The following is a 23,782-nucleotide window of genomic DNA, read 5'->3' as shown; positions in this document are numbered from 1 at the left end:
ACCCTCACCTGCTTTTCTTGTTTGGAGCTTGTTTACTGATGTAATCACCCAGGAAAAGCAATGAAGATTCCTTTCCCAAATAAGATAGCAGTTGTGGATTTGTCACCTGTCTTTATCAGGTGCCATAGGGTAGGCTAAGATTGTCAAGGCAAAGCAATTAATAAAGTTACTTCAAGGAGGAAACTGAGCTTAGTTAGGTTAATTTTAAGGAGATTGACTTTCACCCTGGAAGTGCTGGTGGATTTGGTGTAGGGATTGTGAGACCTGGCTCATTTCAGAAAACTAATGAGGAAGGAGGATGAAAATATGCCATGTTTAAAACATCAGTTGCCTTTATCGCTATGGTCAAAGTAATTGCCTAATATAAGGTTCAACAAATCTGTTGTAGGGAGTGAGAGGACTGATCTTGTAATTCTGATGAGGCAACAAAATCGTTCAGGTGTCAGAGCAAGTGTAACTATCCTTCTGAAAGACTGCTGAGAGTTTCAAAAGCAGGATAATATGGACAGTGGATAACAGTTCAGGACATCAAAAATACCTTTTCTGTTTGTTAATGCAGCAGTTTTTCTTTCCGTGTTTGCTATAGGGCACTTGTATTTCCTCTTCTGATCCGGGAAGGAAAACCAACACCATTTTTCACTTTTGTGCTGGCACTTCTGTTCTGTGTTTATAATGGATATTTGCAAGGCCGAAGCTTAAGCAACTATGCAAAATACCCTTCAGGCTGGTTAAAAGATCCATGCTTCATTACAGGTGAGTTAAAACATGTTACAAGAATATTAGGTGTAGTTTTCCTTTGTCTTCACAGCTTTTTATTTTTGTTATAATTTTATAGTGTCTTAAATCCCATTTTATAACTTTTCTCATCGTTAACTCTTTTGTTTGCTGTAGCTGGAAGCTTTTTAACCTTTTTTTCTTTTAGAACTGTGAACTGACACTTCTTCTCACAATGTCAGGGTTAGATGACCTGACTGTCATATTTATTCTTTAACACCAAAGTAAATATGGGTCACGTAGTTTGGGGTTTTTGTTGGTTTATTTTTGAATATAAGAACTTGAGGCCTGAAATGAAACCATCAGCATACAGGTTTAGAACAAACAAAGCAGATTTTCCACATAATATGTAGATTAAACTGAAATCCCTTGTTTCTCAATGTCCTGGGTACTAAAGGTTTGTATGTGGCCAAACAGAAGTGAACAAATTGTTGGAATAAAAATCCAGTAAGGGTAGCTGCTAAATACCAAGATACCATTTAAGTCCTTGGTGCTAGGGCATTTAGGCATGCCTGCACACACATGTACCAGCCCACCCACCCTTGTAATAGGAGTGGGCTTTGACGAAGAACATTACTGGTCCTCAAGGAAGGGTGCGAAGGGGTGGATCGCTCCTGTCAGGAGATGAGGTTGCGTTTATACTTGAAACCGTGCATGTGATTAAAAAGCCAAGATGTTTAGTGGTACCAGAAAGATCTTTCTGATCTGAAGATCAACCAGAATATTTCTCCTTGTCAGTCAAAGGCATAATACTGGGCTGTGTGCATCCTTGATCTGACCAAGTACTACTCTTGTTCTTCTAGAGTCAGAGCAAATTAGTGTTTCTCTCATGTCTCAAGACTTTTAGAATAAGAAGCTTTTATCATTACTGCAGTGTTATTGTGGATGATAATAGACTGCTGTGCTAAATGCTGTCATGACTATAAGATCGACAAAATGTAAATCAAAATAGATTCTCTTGCCAAGATTAGAAGGCGGTACTGCTTGTGTTCTAAAAATGAAGACATTGAGGCACAAGGGAATTATTTCAGTGGGTGGTAGGCACTTGATGTACTTGAAATTCTCTTGGTATTTTTGAATTTCCAGTCTGGTTAAACTTGGCTCTGACAAAAAAAAAAAAAAAAGAGATTAAAAGATTTGTGGATCAAAACTGTTGAAGACTGATGCACCATGGACTTGTTTCCGGTGTCCTAGTTTAGGACCTTAATTAAAAGATATCTCAATATAGTGCTGTTAAATCATGAGTCAGGAGCCATAAAAAAATTCATCCTTATTGTAAGGTCTTAAAAACTTGAGGTCATAAGACTGCTGCTCAGGTTTCCTTGGTTTGTTTTTTGTCAAGGAGTTCTGAAAGATGTAAATGTATAAATAATAATAGCTAAGTTCATCTGCCTTCTGTTGTTTGGGTTTGTTTGTTGTGTTTTGGTGTTTTTTTTTTTTTTTTCTCCAAATAATACCAGTTTGGAATATATGCTTATATATATTTATTTCCAGTAATGCTAATCATAAGCAAAGTGTTGCTTTCATGACTGTTTTGAGTAAAAATATTGCTTTAAAAAGTTATCTTGAAAAACTAAGAAAGTGAACATTCCTGGTAATGGTATTAATGGTACTATTATCAGTACTGATAATTATTAGTATTGTTAATTACTACTGTTATTAGTTCTATTAATGGTACTATTATTAGTACTATTAGTAATGCTGCTATTAATGGTAGCAACCATTTTGGGTGTCACTCGCTGGCTTTTCTGAATGTTATTACAGTAAATCTTTAGTTTGGCATGGCTTGTTTCTTCCTGTACTGGAACATCTTTAGGGCTTTTGGGGTTTTCTTATTGTTTTGTAGTGCACATCAAGATAATTGGAACACAGTGAATGTTTATAATTATTTGGTATTCATCTCAGCTAGGTACCTCCAAATGTCCGCAGTTTATGCTCGTAGCTTTGTTCAACTCAAATGCAGCAGTGCTGTATTGTACACTGGATAGTCCCTGAACAACAGGATTATTATGTTCTGGTTCTTGAAAAACATTGGCAGAAAAAATGAGTAAAAGATTGGAAAATAAGAATAGAAATAAGGCATATTTGCTGAGGATTAACAAGGTATTTCTTCAGTCTGTATAAAGTTACTAGTGGAAGAGAAATGGGAGAGTGTCTACAAGTAGCAGCTAAACAAGGTTCAGTAGTTGGAAGCTGAAGTTACATAAATCTGCAGTGAAAACAAAACTTCGGAGAAGTGAGGCTGATTGACTATCATAGTGGGAGGTTTCAAACAGCTGATGCAAAGCTGTGAAGCCTTAATATACAGATTGACTGTTTTCAGATGTTTAGGAGTTAACTCTGGGAAAGCAATAGCTTATATCTACACCAGCAATTGATTTGGAGCAGCATACAGTTTTGATGTTGCTTGCTCACAGTTTCTCTGGACTGCAGCTAGGTTTAGGTCACAGCAGAGAACTTCAAATGCAGTACAACGCTTGATAAAACCATGAGCTTGCAAATCGGTGTGGAAGCAACTTTATAATCTTTCAGCATGTACCTTACACACATGTGCCAATAGAAAGCCTGTGAACTTACCAAAAGAACCCATGGTACCCTGAAGTGGTGAATACTACAAACGGGGATATATGTACCTGCATGTTTCATGCCTGTGTTCTTTCCTAATCTGTCTTCACTTCTCATTGGAAGCTGTTTTCCTTTGCTTGCTTTAGCTTCATCAAACACTTTGCAGTATGCCAGTATGCCACGTGTCTTGTCTTACTACTTTAAATCCCCATTCAGCCACTTTCATGTTGATGGCTAACCCTTCTGTTCATCAAAACACTTTTCTTTGCAGTAGCTTCTGCAGAACATCAGCACCTAATATTTTGTGTGAGGCCTTTTATATGGCAGTCAGGCAGCCAAGCACACATGCCACCTCTGCTGGCTGTACAGAATAGACATGAGGAGAGCATGGGTGTTGTCCATACCTGGGTATGGCCTTATGACGGAGGGATATGGGTTAGTCAGTATCTCTCCTAATATCTGTCGGCATCTGGATGCTCCAAATAATTGTGTGCCTTCTTGGAAAGACTAAACACAGATGAGATGAGGCACTTGGTCACCTGAAGTGTATATAAGGCACTTCCAGCATACCCATAGAAATTGGCCTCCTGCTGTTTTTTATACATCATCTTGCACTGCATATTCCTGAATCCCAGAGCGGTAGAGGTGAACCAGACAGCAGTTACTATGCTGTCACTGTGAAATAGTCTGCAGAAGAAGAGTAGGTCATTTTGCATGAGATTTTTATGAGAGTAAGGGTGAAGAGGGCACTGGTGCAACAATGCATACATGCTGTTCTGTTGCGCTACATTGTTTGGTAATACACACCTAGTTAGTCCTTCTTATGCAAGGGTTCTCATAATATGAAGCCAGGCCTTAATCTCCAGGTTTATCCAGATGGAGAAAAGCCTCTTGAATTAAATAGATGACCTCACAAGACTATTATGTATGGTGTATCCTGTGATTCTGAAAATAATGGAATATGCTGTGGCTTCTTTCCTGTTTACATGTCTGCATTTCCCTGTGGTGGAAGCCAAGTCATGTAGATTGTGGTGTGTAACCAGCTCTTGGCTTTGTAGAGTGTAGTCCTAGGACTCAGTCATAGTGGGAATCTGAGGATTAGGACAGCGAATCAACCACAGAATCAAAGAATCATTAGGGTTGGAAGGGACCTCTGGAGATCATCCAGTCCAAACCCCTGCCAAGGCAGGGCCACCCAGAGCAGTTACACAGGAACGTGTCTAGGCGGGTTTTGTATGTCTCCAGAGAGGGAGATTCCACAACCTCCCTGGGCAGCCTGTTCCAGTGCTCTGCCACCCTCAGCATAAAGAATTTCTTCCTCATGTTGAGGTGAAACCTGTTGTGTTTTGGTTTATGGCCATTGCTCCTTGTCCTGTCACTAGGCACCACTGAAAAGAGTCTGGCACCATCCTCCTGATGCCCGCCTTTGAGATCTTTATGTGCATTAATGAGATCCCCTCTCAGTCTGCTCTTGGCTAAACAGGCCCAGCTCCTGCAGTCTCTCCTTGTAAGAAAGATGCTCCAGACCTTGATCATCGGTGTGGCCCTCCTCTGGACCTTCTGCAGTAGCTGCTTGTCTGTCTTGTACAGAGGAGCCCACCACTGGACACAGCACTCCAGATGTATTCCCAGGTCCTTCCCAGTTGAACTCTAGTAGGTCAGAAAAGCTGGAACACTGCATTGTGCTAGCTGCTAGGAAGGAAAATAACTGTTGCAGCTGACACCAGGACGGTATCCACCCTTTGTTCCATACTGTTTACATCATGCTCGGGTCCCGCACTTTCCAATATACCATCTGTTTTTCTTGTCTCTTGATATGTATGTGTGTGTATATATAAATATATATATAATCTCTCTATATATATACACAGATGCCATTCCTTAGTCCATGGACAATCTCTTTAAAGTTTGTTGAGTTCATTCAGCCCATGATGTTGGGTTTCATCTGTCATTACAGTCCTTCAGGGCAGGAGAAATGGTGTTGGATTGTTGCCTCCTGACGTCAGTTGTGATTTCATTACTGCTGAGCTTGTCTGGTTTCATCCAAGTTCATCCTTTGTTGGGGTGATGATTCAAAGGAAGTCATGTTCAGTCAATGGTGATCTGTGGGCAGCATTGGGAGACTCCCACTGCTACTGCCACTGCTGGCTTTCCACAACTTTATACTCTGTCCATTGAGTATAGGTGCAGGAAACATGGTTATGCTTCAAGGGAAAGTGGATCTTCAAATCAAAGAGGGGTGCTGTGAAAATAGCCAACTTCTTCAGCTTGCTGTCCATGAAGAAAGATTTGGTTTCCTTCAGAGGTGGTAGTTTTCAAGTTGGAGGGGTAAAAATGTGTAGAATTGAACTAATCTTCTATAGTAACTGGGCACTCATAACAAGCTCCAGTATTTTTGCATTATCTGAAAATTTTTTATAGTAGTTTGCAAACAGATACCCGTACAGGATACACAGGTAGTGTTCTCAAAAAATTGTAGTGTCATTTCAGAGTAGAAATGTATGGGTAGAGACAATGACTTGCTTATTTAGTTGTATGAATAACATCCCTTGTTTTCCAAGGTAGTCTCAATCTCCTCTGGCAATTAGCAAATTGATACGGAATTACTAATGCTAAGAGAAGCAAAATGTTTTTGTTGCTGGATGCACTGGGGAGTCAATATTCTGTGTTGGGATAGAGATCTGTTCTGAAGGAAAAAGGTTAAAATTATCTTTTTTCCTAAAAGTGGAATTCAACAGCATTTGAATTATTCACTCTGGTTTTTGAATGATGATGTTGTTATATGAATTGGTCTGTAAATTCCTCATCGTGTTGATCTAATTTGTCTCTAATCTATCTCATGATGATGTGATTACACTGAATATATAGTTGAAAGGATTATGGTAAAATGTCACTGCAAACGACACTTCACAGCATCTGTGCATCTCGACTGCTAATGGAAACTTACTGCAGTGTGCTGTGTGACCAAAAGTTTAAGAAACGGTTGTTTACATGACTGAATTCTGCAATTAGTTTTGTAACTGTCGTGGTTTAAGCCCAGCCAGCAACTTGGAACCACGCAGCCGCTCGCTCACTCCCCCCCTTTTCCTTACTCCCCCCGCTCCCGGAGGGATGGGGAGGAGAATCGGAGGAATGTAACTCCCACGGGTTGAGATAACAGCTCTCCAGTAACTAAGGTATAATACAAACCACTACTGCTACCAATAATAATGATAAGAGGAATAACAAGGGAAAAGGACACAACCGCTCACCACCTGCCGACCGATACCCAGCCCGACCCGAGCAGCGATCTGGGCCTTCCGGGTAAGTCCCCCCAGTTTATATACTGGGCATGACGTGCTGTGGTATGGAATACCCCTTTGGCCAGTTTGGGTCAGGTGTCCTGCCTCTGCTTCCTCCTGGCTTCCCCTCCTCTCTGGCCAAGCATGAGACTGAGAAAGTCCTTGGTCAGAGTAAACATTACTGAGCAACAACTAAAAACATCAGTGTTATCAGCATTGTTCCCAGACTGAAAGTCAAAAACACAGCCCTGCACCAGCTACTGAGAAGGAGAAAAAAATGACTGCTGTAGCTGAACCCAGGACAGTAACATAAGCAGATTGTAATGAGCTAATTGAGGAACTTCTTTAATTTATATAGGTAAATATGGAGAGAGCATTCATGCAGAAACCTCCATCTCTCTGCAGAGTACTCATTTCCTCCTAATCTGTGTGAAAGCAGACAGCTAGGTGCTTTAGGTAAATGCAGCCCACGAGGGAGTGTGAGAATAAGCTGCCTGTTGAACAACATGTTTGAGAGGCAAGGTCCACTTATACCTGTAGCTTCAATTTGAAATGTAGGTTAAGTCTTGGTAAAATATGCTCTGACAACCTGCTAATCTTGCAACATGGCTTTTTACATCTGGATATACACTTAGTGTCTTTGCAGAGATTGTTGTACTACTGGATTGATCTGTACTGAAAGAGAGCCATCTGAAAGACTCAGGCTATGGGTGCAAAAAGGCAAAGCTTTCTTGATCTGGCATGTAAAGTGACTTTGTTCTAGAAGCACATCACTGGCATATTCTTGATAATAAAAATCAGTAACTTCAGAGGTAGATTCAGAACAATACAATAGATGTACCCTCAAAATCTGAATCTTGTCTGCTCCTAATAACAAAGAATGCTGCCTTCAAAGGAAGATAACATAGGTAACCTAGTCAAAGGCTCAAAATGGAAGGGTGAAAATACCAAATTTCAATCCTAAATTCCTTTTGATTTATCCCATGTAATTATGGCAACAAAACACAAAGATGCAGAATGCAACAATCTAAGTTCCTGTGAAAGCCTGGTATAAATGGTTAAAACATTTTGCTGAATGACACAAGTAAATGGTGCCTGAATTCTTTCACAATTTTATTATCTCTTTTATTGCACAGAAGCCTGCTGTAGAAACTCTGGTGTGATGTCAGTTAAAAAAAGAAAAAAAAGTAGGTCAGTGGGACTAAGACGAATCTCTCTGACAGGAATAAGAATAGCTGTTACTTTCAGTGTTTGAAATTTCAGTGTATTTGCTTTCTGTGTGGAAGTTAGTGGAATATTACATCTGTATATATGTACACATGCATACATTTATATAAGAATAAAGTTCATACGTACAGTACCATTCCTATCTAGAGACCTATAGATTGCTGTGAGCTCTTCCAAAGAGCTCAGTGTGGGACTGGGATTGTGCAGGATGTCACCAGAGTTGTTTATACTGCTTACATTACTACTGCTTTGAGATAATATTCCTAAGAAGTGATATATGACTGTAGTTTCTTTTCTGAACAGTACTTTGTACTGTTCAGAAGTACTTTGGCTCAATGCATTAAAGATAGTATTTTAAATATTTCTCTTCAGGTTTTCTAGGGTGGTTGATTGGCATGGCAGTCAATATTCATTCTGATCATATTCTCAGAAACTTGAGAAAACCAGGGGAAACTGGCTACAAGATACCAAGAGGTGAGTAAATGTGTTAGTAATTTATATAGTAAAAGCAGCATCTCCCATATGAGGAGAGGTGGAGGGAACTGGGACTGTTTGTTCAGCCAGGGTAATTGAGGGCTCAGGAGAATCTTACTGATGTGTGTAAATACATAATGGGAGGGAACAAAGAAGAGGGAGTTGGGTTCTTGTACCTTTCATGAGAATCAGTAGGTGGATGGAGAAAGACCTTAGATAAGGTCTTAGGTAATCAGAGAGCAACAACTACTGTGGTAAGGGAGACACAGGAAAAAGAGGACAGACATCCAAAGGAAATCAGGCATTATAAATTCTGTTCGTTGTGTGAAAATGAAGAATATGAAATGGCTTTTTATGGAGCCTAGTGAAGTGTTAAAGTTTATTGACACTTTGGAAATATTAGACTCTTCCAGGTACATTACAATGTATATTACACTCAGAGCAGAAAAACAGTGGTTACCTCTGAATTCTGATGTTTCTTTAAGTGTTTTCCTTATGTTATTGCTCTCTTGATTTTTAGTGAGACACTTAAAACTGGAATAACTACATATATATATGGCAATAGATTGTTATTTTTTTGCCAAGACAACTTATTAATAGAAGTAAATCCAATTGCCCATGTGAAAACTGAATATAAATGTACTGTATTACATTCAGCTTACAAAAAAGTTCTGAAGGGAATAAGATGTTATTTGATGCACAATCAGGAGGAGTTGGTCTTTTTGATACTGCGTATCCAGTTCAAGTGCTACAATTCTGCTTCTCATTTGTCACAGAGGCAAAGTAAATATAATTAAAGCAAGGTCAAAACATGTCCTGTGTTACGCTTGGCAAATACATGTTTGTTTAGTCCCACTGGTAAAGCACATTCTGAAATATTAATCAATTTGTACACTAACTTTGGAATGAGGGTGAAAGTTCTTATTTTATGAAATTCCCTGCAGGTGAGTACTGATTGTTTGTGTAATTTGCTATAAAACACATTTAATGCAAACTGCTAATTACTACTTTCACTGAGTGCCAGGGCTGAAGCAGTAGGCTGGGCAGGGGACAGTCTACTGCACCACATCTTGAGCTAGAGGATAAATTTGGAACTTTAATTCATGATGATAATATTGTTCATAATTAACTTAGTTTCCTAAGTACTTCAATTAAAGAAATTAAACATTGTATGCTAACTAACCGCATGGGTATTTTTGGGGACTCTTAAAGGGGAGCATGTTTTCTGTTTTTACATATTATAAAAAAGTTTAGTTTATGGTCAAAAAAACAGTTTGATATCATTAAGTAGTTATTTAGAAAGACATGAACTCACTTCTGATATTGATAAATATCTTTCATGAATTAAAGAAAAACAGAACTGGAGAAGGTCAGTCTAGGAATGAGGTCTGAAGTGATCATCGTACAGCTTGAAATGAAAAACAGTGCCTTTTAAAAATTATATATATAGAGACACTGGTGATATAGGTCTTATTAAGGTGTTTTTAAGCTAACTCTGTCCTGCTTTCAGGAGGAATGTTTGAGTATGTCAGTGGAGCCAACTTTTTTGGAGAGATCCTGGAATGGTTTGGGTTTGCCCTTGCCTGCTGCACCATTGAAAGTCTTGCATTTGCGTTGTGCACACTTTTCATCCTGGGTTCAAGGGCAAAACAACACCACCAGTAAGTGTTTGTGTCTTATAATTTCTGTTGTCTCTACGCCATTCTTCATTTCAACTTCACAAATTAACACCTCATCCCATAGGGATGTTGCAGTACAAGTCTTGTGAAAGACACTGCTGCTGCAGTGGAGAGTACAATAGAGAACACTGAGTAGTATTAAGCACTGCAGAATTTCAACAGCATAGTATGGACCATAAACACAACGAGGTGGTCAAAATAATGTTTAAATGAACACAGGTTATCCTGGATCTGTAAAGATTATAGATGAGTTTGTCTTAATTGTCTTAATTGATCATCTGCTATACTTTCCCTTGCAGATCAAACTTATTTCTAGAATATTAAAATCTTAAGTCACTCTAAAGTCTTCTGTCACAGGCACATCTTATAGTCAATTTTGTATCATATTGGCTATAATCAAGTGTATAGACAATATGAAAACAGTTCTGGTAAGTGACAATTTAATCAAGTTTCTGCTTTGTAAATAAACAGTCTGACTGCTAATGTTGTTTTCCTGCTAACAGAAGGATTGTAGCTTAAGAAGACTTGTTTCTTGAAAGGATTCCCTTTAAGGAATAGCAGTTTTAAAGGACTTTGAGCACTTTAATCTTATTTTGGTTATTTTCAGCTTCCTGCTTTGGCTCTCATGCTGAAACTTAGTGGCATGAGAGGAAATGAACATGAATTTATGGATGAAATGGGTTGAGAAAAAATGCCATTGCTAACAGTCTGTCAGGGCAGCCATGGCTTTGTCTAGTGGAGTCTTGATAAACTCCAAAAACAGATGTTCTCCTACACCTTGTATATAGGGTGTTCCAGATCTGTATTATCTTCCCAGTGAACAAGTCTTACCTACTAACCAAACCTGAACCATCCGAGCCTATCGCCTGTGACCATCTCTCCTTGCTTTACTACCTGCTATTTCAGTGGAGTCACAGAGTGCCTTAGGTTGGGAGGAGCATCTGAAGGTTGTCCAGTCATCTGCTCCAACCAGGACTAACCACAAGGCTATACATGGTTGCCCAGGGCCTTGTCCAGTTGAGTTCTGAATGTCTCCAGGGGATGGAGGCTTCAGCACATCTCTGGCAAAGCACTGGAACATAATTTTCCCCATTCTCATTGGGAAGAGGGTTTCTTCCTTGCATCTAGTTGGAATTTTCCATGTTGCAACTTTTATCCCCTGCCACTTGTCCACTTGCTGTGTGCTTAAAAGGAAGGATATGGCTATGCCTTCTTTCTAATATGGCTGTAGGTAGTGGAAGACTGCAATTACCTCCTGACTTTCCCAGGCTGAACAAGCCTAGTTCCCTCAACCTCTCCTTCTGTGTTCCAGCTATGCTGTCATCTTAGTGACCATGTGCTGGATTGTTCTCCAGTTTGTGGATGTCTCTATTTCACAGGAAGCCAAAAAATGGAGGCAGTAATGCAGATGCAGGCTCTCAACTGCTGAATAGTGGAGAATAAGCACTTGGTGGCTCTATACTTGTTAAAGCAGGCCAGTATGCAGTTAGCCTTCATCACTGCAGAAATCATGTCCAACTTGTCCACCAGGATGTCCACATCCTTTGTGCATAGCTGCTGTCTAGCCAGTTTCTGGCCTGCACTTTTGCATGGGGCCATTGCATTCCAGCTGTGAGTTTTCATTTATTTACTAGTTTTGCTCCATTGTTTTTAACTCCCCCACCAGTACCTGTAGGTAGCAATAACAGGGACCCTTAGTCTCTTTGTCACCAGGCTAAGTAATGCCAGGTTCCTCAGTCTCTCCTTGTATATTATGTTCTGTCTTAAGCTTTGATAGTACTCATTCAGAGCTCTTGACCTAGAGCATTATGAAAAGCAAAATGTTGTTACAGGAAGTAATTGGCACTAAAATAAAAATGCATAAATGGAAAAGGAGTACAGACACCCCCCAAAAAAAATCCAATAGCTAAAACCAGCAAATCCATGTAAGTCACGAAATATTTTCATGTAGTCTGTTTAGTTCAAAAAACTTAAACTAAGTTACTGAAAAGGATAAATAGTGTAATGCTGGTATTCCACAGCTGCAGGTTATCATGCATTGCACGCTTTGTTTTCTACTTATTTCAGCTTTGATCTTGCAGTTAGCTATCGATGATATGTGTGCCTGATCTGAGAAGCCCAGATGAAGTTAATTTTTTTTCTTCTTTAGAGAAGCAGAAGAATAAATACTTGAAAATGGGAGTAAATGTGTTTGTGTTTGTGTTACAAGGTGGCCAGATAAATAATACTTGGTAGTGCTATGAATTTATTCTTTTAAAATTGTCTAGATTTGAAATTGGTGATGGTCTTTGAGGGGGGATTAGCAGTAAGGCTAGTGTAATGTTTGTCACATTCAGTTTGATTATCCATATTGTGACTGGAGCTGAAGATGTGCCTATCCAGAAGAGGACTGTCATTTCCAGTATGTGAAATGTCCCTTGCTTCCACATGAAGTCATTATACAATTTGACATGTCATTAGGGTGAGCATGGGGAAAGTTTTCTATCCAGAGTAGGTTTTAAAGGCTTGTTTTGTTTGTTTGTAGTTACAAAATGTACAATGTGTTAAATTTAATGCATATAACTATGTAATTTCCTTGAGCATTTTAAAGATTCAGTACTTGTCAGATTTCCATCTTTCTTTTTCAGGTGGTACCTTGAGAAATTTGAAGACTACCCAAAGAGCAGAAAAATTGTGATCCCATTTGTGTATTGAGCTGTCCTTTTAACACTGGTTTGTGAAATGGATGTTTTTTGTAGCACCTAATACTTTACAGGTGGTGTAGGCAGGTTAACAACATACTCTGACCATCCCTGTGACAAAGGCTTTGTTTCACTGCTACTTAGTTACTGCTTTTCCTCTTCATGAAAACCCAGAATCTGATGGACATGGTGAATAGGAACAGAAACACTTTTCTAACAGTGGAGCACCATCATGAATACATTGGGCAATGTGTCCGAGTTCACATCATGGAAAGTACTGTATGGGACTTCTGGTGCTTCCTCTTCTCTCTATGCAGGCTTTGTCTGTTTCCACTCAATATAGCCACTGTCCTGAGGATTATGCTGTTAGTCCAGCCAACCTCACTGCAGTCTGGATGGTGTGTTACTTGCCAGCATACATAAATGGGGTTGGTTTTCTCCTTGTGCTTTCCTAATCCTTTCTTCCCCCAACCTGCATTTCCAGGAGAACTGATGATGCAGACCAAGGACATTAGATGAATATAGTTGCTGTTAGGTTAAAGACTGTTCTTCCTGCTCTTTGCACTCTTATGCATGTATGGACACTGCATAGGTAAGACTTAACACCACTTACATAAACAGTTTAGTGCTACCTTTCCCAAATAATAGATTGTCATCTACCTCTCAAATTTGATAAGTATCTCAATATTAATCTCTTTTCTCACTCAACACTATTTTTGGAAGACATTCTTTATTTTGGGATACTTAGGCCAGTATAGCATTACTAACAATTGTGCAATGTTTTCTGACTTACTTTAAGAAATCCAAGGGTTTTTTTTATGCAAAAATTCCTTACTATGCTCTTTTAAAAAACTTCAGGTGTCTTCCTGCTCCTGTTGATAACACTCTAGATGATTTTATGTTCCAAAAATCTGGAGTCTTTTAGTGCTGCTTATTAATGTCAGTTCTCATACACCTACTTTTTTTTTTTCCTGAAGGACGCCAGAAAGGTTTCAGAAACAAGACTGGATCCCACATATACTGACTTTCAAGTTTCAGGCACATCTGCATCCCTTGCATGCTTGTGATACTACAGAATTTTTCAGAATTGCTGAAAAAGAAAATTCTAAGAAATCCTACAGAAAATGTAAAAAAAAAAAAAACCAAAAAAAAACCCCACCAAAAAAAACCAACCAAAAAAACCCAACCAACCAAAAGCCCCACAAAACGAACAAACCCAAACCAACAACCAAATAATAATTAAAAAAAAACCCCCAAAACAAACCCAAAACAAAAAGCCAACAAACAAAACAGCTTACAACAAAATGCAAAAACTGCTGCTAATATGCTTTGGAAATCAATCGAAATCCAAGTGCCAAGTGCCTTCTGATCTGTTTACACTTGATATGTTGGGTTACGTTCTTCTAAGCAAATTAGTAATACAAGTTTGCCAGGTATTGAGTTTTCCAATTTGGTATGGCAGTGAGCTTTTTCTCAGAATTCTATGTTTGCTGTTGAGTTACGCTGCTGTGGTAGTCAAAGTAATGTATATGATGAACTTTACCTTTAAAAAAATGTAGGTAAGAGTTTAAAAAAAGTACATTCAGGAAACGGGCAGTGAAAAAGGACTTTGTGACCCAAGCTTCTGCTATGTTTATACAGTACTTGCTGCACTGAAGTCCTGGCTGTCATTAAGGATTTATTCAGTGGTGTAACAAAAAAATGTTATTGACTGAAATAGTCAAAGGAAAGATGGGAGGGAAACTGGCAATCCTGCAGCAATAACTTACCTAGAGTTAAACCCTTGGACTGCCAGTTGCTCCTCATATCATTGACAAGGATGACCGATCGTGCTCTCAAGTTCGAGGCTTCCCTTGGTTTTGTTACCACACTATAATTTGGTATTTGATCCTAGCTGTTCTGATGAACACCAAGTCATGAAATTCCCTAGGATGAGGAGGATGACTTATTCCTCAGTATATTAAAAGTACTAAAGTGGAGTTAGTGGACCATAAAAGTTCACTAGGATCACTTAAAGCATATTCTGAAGAGAATTTTAGAAACCTAGTATAAGATACTGAGATATTTCTAAACTATATCACATCCCTGTGGCAGGTTTTCTAAATCCTGGTATCTAAATCATCCAGCTATCAAAATCTGGTTTAGGGGGAAAACGCAGGATTCAAAAGCACTGTCTACTCTTGCATAGTTTAAATACTTGCACAGTGTATGGTAAACTAATAAATCCTTAGAGATATTTAAAAAAAAAAAATCACTTATGGGACAAGCAACCAGTAAAAAAAAAATCTGGCTGCAGCACTTTAGTCTCTAATCCACCTCCTCTTTTTATTTTTTTATTGACCTTTCTGAAAAGGCAGATATTATTTTAATAGTAAACAGTGAGAGAAACTGCTTAGTGTTCAGTATGTATCCTCATATTTAAGAGCTGTAGCTCTGTCATTGGTAGTCTTTATCATAGTTTACAGAAAATTTGTACTGATGCCTCAGTTTTGCTGTGCTGCTGAATACTTACCTTGACTGAAAATTCATCTCGTTTGCTCACATAACGTTAATTTCTGGTTATCCTGTAGCAGGATGGAGATATGATGCTCTGACAGCTGATCTGTGTCCTTCCTCTTCTTATGAAAAAGAAAAGCTAAGGTCTATGGGATGTTAATGTCAGTGCGTTTAGAAATTCTGATTAATTGGATATTTAAAAAAATAAAGACAGTTTTGTTCTTTGTGTGTTTACATTTTATGTTCTCATTATACTGGTGGAACCTTCCTTGAGTAAAGTGCAGAATTGGAGACAGTTCATTAGAGAAGCAGCTGAGGGAACTTAAGTTTTTAGTCTGGAGAAAAGGAGGCTGAGGGGACACCTTACCACGCTTTACAACTGCCTAAAGGGAGGATGGAGCAAGGTGGGTGTCAGTCTCTTCTGCCAAACAACAGGAGGTTAAGATTGGATATGAAGAAAAATGTCTTCACCAACAGGGTTGTCAAGAACTGGAACAGGCTGCTTAGGGAAGCACCCGGGTGGAATCACCATCCCTGAAGGTACTTAAAAAGAGGCATGTAGGTATGGCATTTAGGGACATGATTTAGTGATGCACTTGGCAGTGCTAGGTTAATGGTTGAACTTGATGATCTTAGGGATCTTTTCTAACCTTAATGATTCTAAGCTTCTTGCATTACCAGACCAAGGTACATTGATGAAAAGCATACAATCAACTTGGTCAAATGCTAGAACTACCTTTCGTTTAAACAATATCCCATTTATTTCTCACACTTCACTTGTGCTCCCTTCCCCTTTTAGCAGCTTACATGTTTTCTCTATTTGAAAATATCCGATACTGAAAAATTTTTCTTGAAAATACATACTGTTAAAATGAACTCTGTTCTGCCTGTTCCGGAAGGAGAAAACATGTATGCTTGCTACTGGGTATAATATCTGTAACAATTCTTAACAGAGGCATTTCCATCTTTTCCAAAAAATCCTCTACTAATAAAATAATGGTTTGCAGGGTCTTGCTGGAATGCTTTCTTTATTTTTTTTTTTTTTTTTTTTTCCACCTGCTAGTAATCCGTGCTGCAACTTGTGGTAGTTGACCAAGGCTTTTGTACCACCGATTTCATTATCCTGAATGAGGCCTTGAGTACTGCAATAGTAAGGTTGTATTAGAATAACATAGATGTATATGGGAACTTGGCCAGATGTACTCAGAAAAAATAAATTATTAAAACTCACAAGATTATTTTTTTTAATCTAGTGATACATTCTTCATTATGAAAAAAATCCATGTAACTGAGATTCTCTATACTCACAGTTAGAGCAGAGCTTAACAGAGGCAGAGGCTACTTATTTGGGTTTCTCTTCTGCTGCTAAGTCATAGTGAACTTTTTCATTTGGGACAACTGTAGCACCTGCTGTTCAACTGTTTAATTGTGGTTCAGCTAGCTTGCTGTCTTTTTGAGGAATGAAGATAGGCAAGGCAGGCAAGAAGTCCTGAGTACCTGGCACAGTTTTTACAGCCTATTTGGGGTGGGGGGGAAAACCCACCTCTAGCAAACACCTGCGTGTTAATTTAGTAATTTCAATATGAGAATGTCCCAGCTTGTTCTACGCTAGTAAGTTTTACCAATAAGTTGCACTTGTGGGGCAGCCTTTCATACCTATGACAGTCAGTTTTGTGGGGAAAACAGACCTGTGGGTACAATTGCACCACTTTTTGCAGTGATGCAATATATCTATCAGTATGTATGTGCCCACACAAAAACAGACGTGAAATTGTGGGAATTCCTATTGCAAGATGACTGAAGGGATAAGGTTAAAACAAGGTGTGCATTTGAGAGAGTTGCACAAATGCAACTTCTTGTTGAGCTTCTAAATAAAACATGTTTTGTTCATCCCATGCCTCTCTTTACCATGTTTGCTTTGAAAGCAAAACCAATACATTACATCTTGTTGTGTACAAGTAGATGGTGGAAGCAATAGGTAATTTGTTAATGGAGATGGAAAAAAAAATACCTGCATCACGATTGGTAAAACATTTGGTATAATGTCTCTCTGGAGATTACCAGTGTGCTAGCAAGAGCCTCACAGTGATGATGCTTGTCCCTGCTCTCTTATATCTGCAGCCTCTTTTTTTGGAAATGCCTATTTACTTGTCCATTTTCTGAGAGGACACAGGCGGCGGGATCTGAAGAGGGAGCACTAATGAAGGCACGTGTTCCTGCTGTTCTGGGAGGGAGTGCTCCACTTCTCTTGCACTATTTGAAAGGGAGCAACAGTAGAAACTTACATACAAGCTTCCATGAGAAAAGAGGGAGTTGTGTAATCATATCTGTGAACTATTCTTTTTTCTTTTTCTAATGATGACTGCACTTTCTAATAAAACTAGATATAAAAAAATCAAGTTCCATTCAAAATTGGCATACCCATGGTATGTGATACAGTTCTCATTTTTTTACTTCCTTTGCTCATTGAGGTCTGGTGTCCTGATTAGATACCAGGTAGCTATTTCTGGTGGGAGAGTTTCTTCCTGCAATTTCTCTTCCCTTTGTAAATTAGTTGCTGCAACTCCCTACTTTGTTGATTTGCTGTTCTTTAAAACTGTGGTTAGAAGTACCTGTTTTCCCTTCTGGTGGGTTGACCATGGCTAGACACCAGGTGCCCACCAAAGCCACTCTATCACTGCCCTTCTCAGCTGGACAGGGGAGAAAAAATATAATAAAAGGCTTGTGGGCTGGGATAAGATCAGGGAGAGATCACTCAGCAATTACTGCATGGGCAAAACAGACTTGAGAAATTTTCTTTAATGTATTACTAATCAAATCAGAAATAAAACCAAATCTTAAAGCACCTTCCCCCCACCCCTCCCTTCTTCCTGGGCTCAACTTTACTCCCGATTTTCCTCCCCCTCCTCCCACTGCAGCAGCACTAGGGGATGGGGAATGAGGGTTGTGGTTGGTTCATCACATGTTGTCTCTGCTCATCCTTCCTCCTTAGGGGAGGACTTCTCACACTCTTCCCCAGCTCCAGTGTGGGCCCCCTGTGGGGTCACAAATCCTGCAGCAAACCTGCTCCAGTGTGGGCTCCTCTCTCCACGGGGCCATGTGTCCTGCCAGGAGCCTGCTCCAGTGCAGGCCTGCCACGGGGTCACAGCCTCCTTGAAACATTCCCCCTGCTCCACTGTAGGGTCCTCCATGACCTGCAGGTGGATATCTGCTCCACCATGGACCTCCATGGATGCAGGGGAATCTCCGCTCCAGTGCCTGGAGCACCTCCTGCCCTCCTTCTGCACTGACCTTGGTGTCTGCAGAGCTGCTTCTCACATGTCCTCACTCCTCTCTCTGGATGCAGTTGTTCCTGTGCAGTAACTTCTTCCCCTTCTTAACTGTGGACCCAGCCTTGGCCAGCGGTGGGTCCCTCTTGTAGCCAGCTGGCACTGGCTCTGTCGGACATGGGGGAAACTTCTGGCAGCTTCTCATGGAAGCTGCCCCTGTAGTCCTCCCACTGCCAAAACCTTGGCACGCAAACCCAATACAAAGCTTTAATTTATCAAATTGCAAAATAAAACATTGCATGCATGGCACTTGCAGGCAAAAGTCTTTTGCCAGTTGCTGTAAGCGGTTTTCCTACACTGAAACTCTGAAACTGTCATGCAATGTTTTGGAAGGTAGACATTTCAATCCTGAATGGATAATATGCTGTAATTACTACTTTTAAAAGGATTACTAGCAAAGGTCCATAAAAGTGAAGCAATTGTATTTTGTTTCCTAATTCTTCATACTAGATGAATTGCCATTGCAACAGCTTTTAATTTCAATTCAAAGTAGATGTAACAGGTAACTCCTTTGCCTTTGTAACTCCAGATGCTACTTTTATAACATTTTTTTCCCCTGAACTAATTTCCTTTTAGCCAAATGTATTTCCCTTAGCGATCTGAAATGGTGACATAAAAACAAAATCTACTCTATAACCACTTGCACAAACAGAATTACTGTCTGATATTCACACATGGAATTTTAACTTCTCTTCCACTTCCCAGAAATGAAGTACTCATGTAAAAATAACTATGATGCAGACTGGCCCATATATGTGCAGGCTGAGCAAAGGGGCCTTCCAAGCATCAATAGAAAGCAAAGTGAGGCTGTGTCCAGCTAGGAAAAGCTTCTGTAAGTCACTCAGATGACTTTGTATTAGTATGTCATTACTATTCTCATTAGTCTGACAGTATTAGTCCCTGTCTGGGAAATAACTGTGGAGAAAAGATTGCTTACTGAAGCACAGCTTTACTTTGTTGGTTTTTTTCTTCATCATGATTTTCTAAAAAATAATACCAAGACTCTTTAATATAGAATTGTTTGTGTTTGTGCTGGTGAATTTTAGGCAAAACACTGTTTGCAGGAGGAGCAGAAAGGGAAATGCTGGTAACTAACTAGAAGCGGGAGTTTGGTCCTACATTTATGAGTGATTTGCAACTAAAATATGCTCTCAAGTCCATGAGTGTAGCATAAGATGTAGGTCAAAATACAAAATTCAAAGCATAGCTCTATTGGTTATAGAGATCGTTTTACTTAACACCGTATTTTTCAGCCTAGGGAAGTTTGCCTCCATGGGCATTTTGACTTGCAGCCTTTGAATGTGCTTTCACTTTAAGTAAACCTTTTTTCTTAAAGGCTCTCCAGAAAGCATTTGGAACGGGTATTAGTGAAGTCTCCAAGTAACTTTGGTCTGTGGGAACAAGGTCTCTTACCTCTGTTAACCTCTGTATAGATTCCTTCAGAGAAACGTACTGCCTTTTTCTACTTTCTGCTCCAACAGCAAGGCCAGCTGTTTGGCAGCAAGGCTGGGCACTCAGCCAGAGCTCTACTTGATCTAGAAAAGGTTTTCTCTTTCCTAACGTATACTGTAAATATTTTGTTCTAGCAGATTTGATTTGAAACTTCCCTGGGTGATAGATGAGATCTGCCGTGAGACATCACAGACCATTTCTTCTTCCTCGAGACTAACTGCAAATGTAATTTCTGTGAGACCAAAACGTCTTGCCTGTAATTCTTGCTGGGTTCCACATGCCCAAAAAGAGAGTTCAAAAAGAATGAGAAAGTTTGAATCAGGTCCAGCAAAGAATTATCCATGCAGTACAAATGTTGAGAAACCGTTCTCAGCAGCTGTGCAGTAAGCTGAGGCAGAGCTGTCTATGCCATAAATGGCACAGCCAAGGTCAAACCACTTCCACCCTGTCTCCTAGCCCTATACCAAAGCCGTTACTACTAATGACAGATCGTTTCCAGGACAGCACCAGGCAATAGGATCCTTATGGCCAGGCTAAGTATTTCATTATGCACCATAACCTGTCCTCAACATGAAACATATTACACTCGGGGCAGGGGAAGGATTTCCGTTGTCACAAGGATGCAGAAACCAGAAAACAGCAGGAAGAAATAGAGGGCAAAAGGTGGAAAAGGCAGCTTCCATTTCTTCAGGACAGCAGTTTTAGACAGATCCTTGTGGTTTTTACTTTCTGTTCCCAACAGATACAGCCCAAAGGAAGACTCATCCAAGAGTCAGCCACAGATCTATGCACTGGCACTCCTGAAGCATCCCACTGGGTAGTATGTGGTGTGGACTGGTGCTGTATTGTTCTTACAGGTAAGTTAAGGCAAGGAACAATCAAGGCAGAGTCCCCATGAGAGGTGCAGAGGGAGTGGTCATTCCTACAAACAAGGAGCCTAGAAGAGGATGACTGTATCATGTAGGAATTGGTTGAGTCCCTGACACAACATCTCATGAGAATACTACTGTCAGAAAGGATCACCTCTGGACAGCATGACCTGGACCATCAACAAGGGAATAAAGCAAAAAAACATTTAAAAAAGATGGCAACAAAGTTGTCAGAGAAGCACTTTTCAACCCCTAAGTGATAAATGTGTGCAGTTGGAAAGGGCAGTAGCATGGCTTTATGCTCAGAATCACTTCTGTGGAGTTGTCTGCATGGCCAGTCTGATTGAATTCTTCCTCACTCATGGTAGATTAACTGAGCAAATACATTCAGTGCATTTTGTTCTACAGTTTTCTCCCACCATGCAAGTCTCATTGGCAGCACGGATCTTAACTCTACACTCTGGTAGCCACATGGCTTAGCTGGGTTCTGAGAATTTCCCACAATCCTAAAAGGTTTGAGGTTTACACTGTGTTAATATCTCCCACCTTGTGAGTATGTGCTCAAGAATTTACTTCCATCCATCAAAAATAGGTTCAAAGAACCATATCTGTCACCACCTCATGAGGAACCACCTGGGATAAACTTCATAGATATCACCAGGCAACTCTGAACGAGAAAACAGCTACAGCCTGGTGATGAAAAAAAGCTCTCCAGGTCCCACTAGGCAGCCATAGAGCCACAAGCACATCTGATTTGTGTCTAAATTAACCTGCTTCCAATGAGGAAACAAGTCCTCCATCTACCTGCTTCATGGCATTAGTCAATACCACACCATGAGCTCTGCCAGAGACTCTCCAAGAAAAAAGTATCCCATTGTAAGCTTCATCTGGCAGCAACTATGACAAACAAACAAACAAACAGCTTCTAGTTAGAGTTCTACTGAAAGCCACTGTTCAAAGGCAGGTTCCTGGCTGCAGGGCAGTCAGACTGCTCACTCAGCTGGGAAGCACAAGAATCATCAATGAACTTTGGTGCAAGAAAGTTGGAATGCTGGTAGAAAGTCTGGGGGAGAGCTTTCCGAATACTGTTCTGCCCGTCCCTGTCCTTAACTTTGGCTCCTTCAAAGAGCAAATGGCAAATGTGTGTGCTGATGGATGAGCCAGTGCTCTGCCAGTTTTCCTGCCCTCCTTGCCAACACCCGCACCTGTCCACTCCACTTCCTTTGTTCTCCTTATTCCTAGACTAGGTCTTTCTCTACATCAGATTAAATGTTCAGTCATGCTCCCTTACTGACACACACTTTTCGCATCCTTGTTCCTATCCTGATTCTAAAGGACCTGCTAAACCGTATTATTCTTTCCTATCAGTCCCTATCTAATCTATCCTACAGCTGCTGCACATTACTGTTACCTAAAAACCCTGCCAAAAAAATCTTGCTCTCATTTGATCTTCTGTACTCCCCTGCTAACTTATCCATGGGCCAATGTGAATATGGCTCAGGTCAGCACTTTTATACTGGCATGAAGCTATTCCTCTTCTGGAAATCTCCTTCCTGGGATGTCCAAGTGATTTAGTTGTGGCCCAAGAACAGTTAAAAATAATAGCTTTGAAGGTGGAGATGCAGGACATAGATATACTTAAGGAGACGGAGATGCATTGCAAGAGTGCAGTTTCTATTTAAACAGCGAATGCATTTAGGTATGTGCATGTGCTGCCTATAGATGAGGACCAGTGGGCAGGATGAACCAATGAAAAATACTTAGGCAGCTGACCATGCAAGATAAATTAGTTTCTAGAAATCTGTACAAGATTAAATACAGCTTTGATCTAGCTTGGAAGCTAATAAAAGTGAGCTACATCTTTCACCATGATCATCTTTGCTGACACACAACGTAACTTTTCTTTTAATTCTATCCACAGTCATTCTGCTATGCATAAGTGGTTCTTCCAGGTTTAGTACAGAAGCAGCTGGCGCCCTATCTGATGCCATGTTAACAAGGCAGATGAGGGCCCCAGGGCACATCCTCACTAAACAAATTTTACATCAGATCTGTCACTGCTTGTCCTGTATATCTTAGCACTTTTTTATCCTGCTTTTTTATAATAGTATCTTGCTCTCCTCAGCAGAAAGCTTAGATCTGAAGGAAAGCATTTTTTATTGAATATTGCTCCTAGGAGGAACAATGCATTACTTAGATTCTTTTCCTAGCAGAAGGCCTAGCCAGATCTATTTTTTTCCTTCCATTTCAGAGCACATGCAAGCACACTGTGAGCTGGGATCCCTTCCCTTTGCCAGGATTCACCCTGCAGGTTCTCTATGCCCTCGGCTGTTCTCTATGCAATAGTCAGGAGAATGACAACTTAAAAGATGATCCTGGGACCTCCTAGTTTGCAAAAGTAAGTAAGGGAGGAATCCTGACCAGTCCATTCCCATGAATTTTCATGAGAGTCTCTTTAATGTCTTCTCTCAACCTGTCATTCAAGGGCAACTGATCCTGCTTATGAAAGCAACTCTCTGCAGGGTTCTGCATCAAGCAGGATAGGAAGAGAGAGCACCTGATTTCATTCAACTCTTCAGATCCCACTTAGAAAAATATTTTCAAGAGCTTCATAGATATTAAACATAAAATTCACTTGTTTATGATCTCTCTCAGGGATTATTTTCTACATCTAAAATTATTCTTAAAATCCCTTCTGAGCTTGCTATCACAATTAATTTATCACAATTTTTTATGTCTAAATAAGGCTTTGAAGAAGGAAAGTCTGTAAGATCTAATTGTTTTCAATTAAGTGTTAGTGCTGGCAGCACATTCTCTCCTAAGAAAACTGGTAAGTCTTAAAGGCGGAAATTCCTAATCTCCGAGTTAAAAAAACCCCAAACCTTCCAAACCCTGTATCCTTCCAAACTTTCTCTAGATGAGGAACAGAAACAAAATGTAACACAAGAACAATTT

The 23,782-nt window shown here is 39.9% G+C and overlaps 1 protein-coding gene across 1 annotated transcript; it reads left to right on the top strand.

Moving 5' to 3' along the window:
- Positions 1-586: 586 nt before the first annotated feature.
- On the top strand, positions 587-12,694 carry SRD5A1 (steroid-5-alpha-reductase, alpha polypeptide 1 (3-oxo-5 alpha-steroid delta 4-dehydrogenase alpha 1); the record flags this gene model as incomplete). Its single annotated transcript, XM_010022741.1, has 4 exons — positions 587-753; positions 8,220-8,321; positions 9,832-9,982; positions 12,628-12,694. Coding segments are annotated over 4 exons (487 nt in total), but the record flags the coding sequence as incomplete, so codon positions are not given.
- Positions 12,695-23,782: the final 11,088 nt, after the last annotated feature.

This window comes from Nestor notabilis, unplaced genomic scaffold (genome assembly GCF_000696875.1).
Source record: "Nestor notabilis isolate BGI_N333 unplaced genomic scaffold, ASM69687v1 scaffold14209, whole genome shotgun sequence".
In the NCBI taxonomy this organism is placed as follows: Eukaryota; Metazoa; Chordata; class Aves; order Psittaciformes; family Psittacidae; genus Nestor; species Nestor notabilis.
This window is presented reverse-complemented; position numbering and strand designations above follow the sequence as displayed.